The sequence below is a fragment of the Acipenser ruthenus genome, chromosome 45 (assembly GCF_902713425.1).
Source record: "Acipenser ruthenus chromosome 45, fAciRut3.2 maternal haplotype, whole genome shotgun sequence".
In the NCBI taxonomy this organism is placed as follows: Eukaryota; Metazoa; Chordata; class Actinopteri; order Acipenseriformes; family Acipenseridae; genus Acipenser; species Acipenser ruthenus.
Genome location: NC_081233.1, coordinates 5,204,515 through 5,210,069, shown reverse-complemented (window position 1 = coordinate 5,210,069; position 5,555 = coordinate 5,204,515). Strand labels below are relative to the sequence as shown.

Sequence of the window (5,555 nt, the reverse complement as noted above, 5' to 3'; positions counted from 1 at the left end):
ATACCTACTGTGCACCAAACTCTCACATTTTGTGCATTACACAAAGATGCAAATGCACCTATACTAGAAACCTTTTTCCCCTCTTTTAAAATAGATGCAGCCGTAAACAATTCATGCAAATTCATTTTCCTGCCTCCTGAAATGCAAATCAGAAGCCGTGTCCCTCTTTGTATTTTTTCTTTTCCTTTTGCTGTAGATAAGGTAACCATTTCCATTGAAGATCACAGCGTATCGTGCATTTTCAAATGATTTCACTGCAGGGAACTTCCATTGTAAATGTTCTCAAATGTCTTGATAGGGATACTGGAGTCCTATAGTATAGGGTAACACCACCCGAACATTGTGCTACTATAGGCATTCTTTCAACTACATGCCTGTATGGATTCTGTAAATTATAATATGTATATGTTTGTAAGTATTTTCAAATACATCAGTGTTCAACTTATCTTGGAGTACTGTTTTTTTATAGGAGACTTCCCCCACCCTGAATAAAAAACAAACACAATATATATTAAATAACATTCACATTTATTTCAACAGAAAGTGGTCAAAAGATTGGAAGCATTTCAAAAGGACAGAAAAAAAAGACATTTTGGAAAGAAAATGAAATGCCTGGCAATAGCATTTTTAATATTCTTCTCCTTCTTCCTCTCCATCCAAGCTATCAGCACCAACCTCTTCGTAGTCCTTCTCCAAGGCAGCCAGGTCCTCTCGGGCCTCTGAGAACTCTCCTTCCTCCATACCCTCTCCCACGTACCAGTGGACGAAGGCCCGCTTGGCGTACATCAGGTCAAACTTGTGGTCCAGCCGTGCCCAGGCCTCAGCGATGGCGGTGGTATTGCTCAGCATACACACTGCCCTCTGAACCTTGGCCAGGTCGCCCCCAGGAACCACAGTGGGAGGCTGGTAGTTGATACCAACCTTGAAACCAGTTGGGCACCAGTCCACAAACTGGATGCTACGTTTGGTCTTGATGGTGGCAATAGCAGCGTTGACATCTTTGGGCACCACGTCACCACGGTACAGCAGGCAGCAGGCCATGTACTTGCCGCGACGGGGGTCACATTTGACCATCTGATTGGCCGGCTCAAAGCAGGCGTTGGTGATCTCAGACACAGAAAGCTGCTCATGGTAGGCTTTCTCGGCTGAGATGACTGGGGCGTAGGTGGCCAGGGGGAAGTGGATACGGGGGTAGGGCACCAAGTTGGTCTGGAACTCTGTCAGATCAACATTCAGGGCACCGTCGAATCGGAGGGAGGCTGTGATGGAGGACACAATCTGGCTGATAAGCCTGTTCAGGTTGGTGTAGGAGGGGCGTTCAATATCAAGGTTCCTGCAGCAGATGTCATAGATGGCCTCATTGTCTACCATGAAGGAACAGTCGGAGTGCTCCAGGGTGGTGTGGGTGGTCAGGATGGAGTTGTAGGGCTCCACCACAGCTGTGGAGACCTGGGGGGCTGGGTAGATGGAGAACTCCAGCTTGGACTTCTTGCCGTAGTCCACAGACAGGCGTTCCATCAGCAGGGAGGTGAAACCAGAACCCGTACCACCTCCAAAGCTGTGGAAGACCAGGAAACCCTGGAGACCTGTGCACTGGTCAGCCTGGGGAGAGAAACATTATTATTAGAAATGCAAGTTAACAGAACAAATATCTAGTCATTTAAGATGTATTTTACATCAAATCTTTCCTGCATAACCTCATTTAAAAGTATTGCAGTTCAGTAAATTGTCACTAAACACACTGAGCTGCCCACCAGTTTGCGGACCCTGTCCAGAACCAGGTCGATGATCTCTTTGCCGATGGTGTAGTGCCCACGGGCGTAGTTGTTAGCAGCATCCTCCTTGCCAGTGATGAGCTGCTCAGGGTGGAACAGCTGGCGGTAGGTACCAGTGCGCACCTCATCTGGGGAGAGACAGGAATAAAGGCCTGTTAGCAAAGCCTGCTCTGGATGAGGAAGGAAGGTAAACACACAGCACAGAAACATTCTGAGAAAGCTTGCCTATGACTGTTGGCTCAAGATCTACAAAGATAGCTCTGGGGACGTGCTGGCCGGCTCCAGTCTCGCTGAAGAAGGTGTTGAAGGAGTCAGACCCTCCTCCGATGGTCTTGTCACTGGGCATAGTCCCGTCAGGCTGGATGCCGTGCTCCAGGCAGTAGAGCTCCCAGCAGGCATTGCCGATCTGGACACCAGCCTGGCCAACGTGGATGGAGATGCACTCACGCTGTGGGGGACAAAAGAATGTATTGTAAAACAGCGTGTATGGTTGAAAGTTATTCTAAATCTAGTCAAATCAACATTTTTACACTGCAGGTGCAGTCCTTCATGGGCACACTATTTACCATGTAATCAGCATAAAATAATTGTTGGCATAAGTTCCATATTGTAAAAATACAAATTCCTTTAGCACAAGTATTTTATGCAAGTCCTAGCCATGGAATTTATTGTAGCTCCAGGGATGTAATGCAGTTTGCATTGCACTGCAATAGAGATCTTGTGCGTGTACTGTGCTACTATGGACACAAGGACAAACATTCTGCAAGTCTCAAAACAGCCCATTCCAACACACTGCACTATATATCAAGGATACCAGCGTTGTTTACTAGCCTGACGTAAGCATGGACAGCCTCCTCATTGCTTCTCTTATTAAACAAAGATGGCAAATCCCTTACTCATTCTTAATCAGCAAAACAGGGATACCATCCACGCTTCAAGAATTATTTTTTACTGTTCTTGGAGACAATTAAACTGCTTAAATGCAGACACCAGCAGATACTGTACGTGGTCCAGTATCAAAACCACTGGGTCCAACGCATGAACTAAAAACCATTGCGTTAACAAGCCTTCATGGTGAGGTTAAATTGTCCCGTTCAATTATAAAACTCTCTTGGTTTTCAATAGCTTAATAGGGATTTGTCTTTAATCCTTTTCCACAAACAGAAAAAAGTGATTTTGTACTGTATCCCAGCTGAAACAAGCAAACCAGGCATCACCTGACTGAGCTGCCTGTGCCTAATAAGCAGATCTGAGACAGATAGGGCTGTGTTTCTGAGAATGACGGTGTCCAGCAACGTGACCTCAGCTTTACCAAAGCCTTTCTCAGTCTTTTGGTATTTGGGTTCATTTGACACTCGGATGCGTCTCATGTAATTGAATGTAATTGAATAGCAATGTATACTGTATGTGTTATATGGCTTAGGGTGCTGTGGTACAATTACAGCTCGCAACGTCGTTTAATCCCCTTACTGATTACAACTGCCGTTTCTCATGTCACAAACAAAATATTTAATATAGGGGAACATGTTTATGACCTATTCAATCAATGCAATACAACAAGTATACCAGCGTGTCTTGTGCAGAGAAAATTTAGCTTAGCCACGCAAGTGAGCAAACCGAGACAGGAGCGCTGGTAGAGTTGTGTGCAGTATTTAATTGCAGTGTGTTTCAGCACTTTCCAACATACCGCATAATTGCATCTCTTTGTTCTCCTGTTTGGGATCGCTCGCCCTCGGGAACGCATGACATCAACTTTACAGTAGTCTCTGATTTAATTATCTGTACGACCTCGATCTTTAACCCTTTGAGTGTACAGTAAAACATATCTAGGATCTTCGCGTTTTACATAAGGGCGACAAGAATTAATTGTATTCGTCACACAGTCATCGGTTGTTCTCCATCACATTGACGGAAATACATCATAGATGTTGCAAGGAAATCCTGCATTTATGGCAAATAGATTTCAGGAAACCGTATCACTGTATTGTCTCTGTAATCTGTAGCGGCGAGCCTGTTGCGCACCCGCCTGTGACTGAACAGATGATCTCCGCTGTACTGTAGCAGAAGGAAGCACGGCCAGGGTGATAGCAGGAGAGTAATGAGATTATTAAACTACTCTACTAGTAATTCGTTTAATCGACCCAGGAGTGACCCAGACTTCCTATAACTAATACAGAACGGGGCCGTCACAGTGCGCCTAAATGCCAAAAAAACCAAAAAAACTGATGGTATTGCTTATCATAACACTATGTAAACCTTACATGATATCATTCATATAAATATGCAGATTTTACTGGAAACGTTACACACTAAGAAAATAAATATGATAGCACTTTACAACGATATTTAGTTTTAGTAAATCTAGGATTTTTTTTTTTAATACGTTAAACGTTTCTTTTACCAAGATCAAGGGGATGGTATTAACTCGTGTTCCACATTGCAAAGTAAGAAAGTACAAGATACATTGTTTAAAATTGCATTACTGCACTCTGTTATGTTTGTACTATAAACACATACCGTGTAGTTACCCACTAAGGGTAGCGAGTCTAACTTATAGATTTAAATAAAGGGTTCACTTAACTCTACTGTACTTGAAGTTTAAAACACTGTAGAATAGTATTTAGCAATAGTACATCACCACATGAAATACAAACATTTTTAAAGACTTTAAAGACTGTAATACGTACTTGTGATTAAGAGTATAACATTCTGAAATGTTCCATTCTGATAAACATTTACTTACCATTTTATTTGTGTTTGTTGTCTGGTAGAAAGAAGAGGAATAAGGTATTTAATTCTGGACACTCACAGAACGACTGTAATGAGTCTAAGTGAGAGGTTCACTGCATTCCCTTCTGGGTGGGGCAATTTATAGCCTTCCAAATAGTGACATGACCAAGGGGTGGATCCTAATAAGCAGTGAACGCCTGCCTTTTAGAAATTACATTGTGATTGGTAAATGAAATAAGCACATTTAACTGCTGATAGGCTGGTTAGAACTTCCAATTTATAATTTCGGAGGCTGCTAAAGAGATTGCAGGATTGGATTTCATTTGGACTGCACATTTCTGCAGAATTATCAGCTGCTTTGAGCTGGTGTGGAATCAGCTGTTTCTGTTTCCTCCCCATCACTAAACAGTGTTCTTGTTTTCATGCAAAAGGGCTGGTGGCAAAGTGTGTGTTTTGTTGTTTCATAGTGGCAGCTGTCAGTCTACTGCCCTTATAAAAGTTTCCTTTAGTAACAGCAAAGTGTAATAAAGTATAGTGAAAGCATAGCAAAGCATAGGTAAGCATCGTGAAGCCCAGAGGTATATGGTAAAGCACACTTAACGTGGCAAACAATGGTAAACTACAGTAAATACATAGTATAACAATGTAAAAAGTATGGAAAAACTGCAAAATTGCAGTGCAAGTATACAGTACTGTGGTAAACTTTTATAAGGGTGAGGGTTCAGAATCTAGAATATCTGGTGACTGGATACAGGCATTGAGCAATTCTTTAAAGGCTAATAAAACCCACAAAACAAGTTTAATTAAGAATAAGCATTACCAACAAATGAATCCTTTTTGGGGTTTATTTTGTAGTAGGAGTATGTTTGGGAAATGTGGAATACCAGGAAGTACTAGGCTGCATGTAGCACAGCAATATTTGACAGATTTATTTAGTTTCTTAATGAATCAGGGTTCAGCTCTGAGAAGAAAGACTGCATCTGCCAGTGGGACTGAATTGTAATCTGAGACCAGTAGGTGGCACTCGTCACCTTTATCAGATGACCATGT

At 42.5% G+C, this 5,555-nt stretch overlaps 1 protein-coding gene across 1 annotated transcript; it reads right to left on the bottom strand.

The window, feature by feature from the left end:
- Positions 1-509: 509 nt before the first annotated feature.
- Positions 510-4,621, bottom strand: LOC117966964 (tubulin alpha-1C chain). Its single transcript, XM_059013361.1, has 4 exons — positions 4,519-4,621; positions 2,001-2,223; positions 1,755-1,903; positions 510-1,602 (listed from the first exon to the last, which is right to left on the bottom strand). Exons 1-4 carry the CDS (start codon positions 4,519-4,521, stop codon positions 628-630), a joined length of 1,350 nt encoding a protein of 449 aa, XP_058869344.1. The 5' UTR covers positions 4,522-4,621; the 3' UTR covers positions 510-627.
- Positions 4,622-5,555: the final 934 nt, after the last annotated feature.

Coding starts and splice junctions, on each gene's coding strand:
- LOC117966964 (XM_059013361.1), bottom strand. Junction 1,904..2,000: donor TCTTGAGCCAACAGTCATAG/GCAAGCTTTCTC, acceptor GTCTCTCCCCAG/ATGAGGTGCGCACTGGTACC. Junction 1,603..1,754: donor TGGACAGGGTCCGCAAACTG/GTGGGCAGCTCA, acceptor TTCTCTCCCCAG/GCTGACCAGTGCACAGGTCT.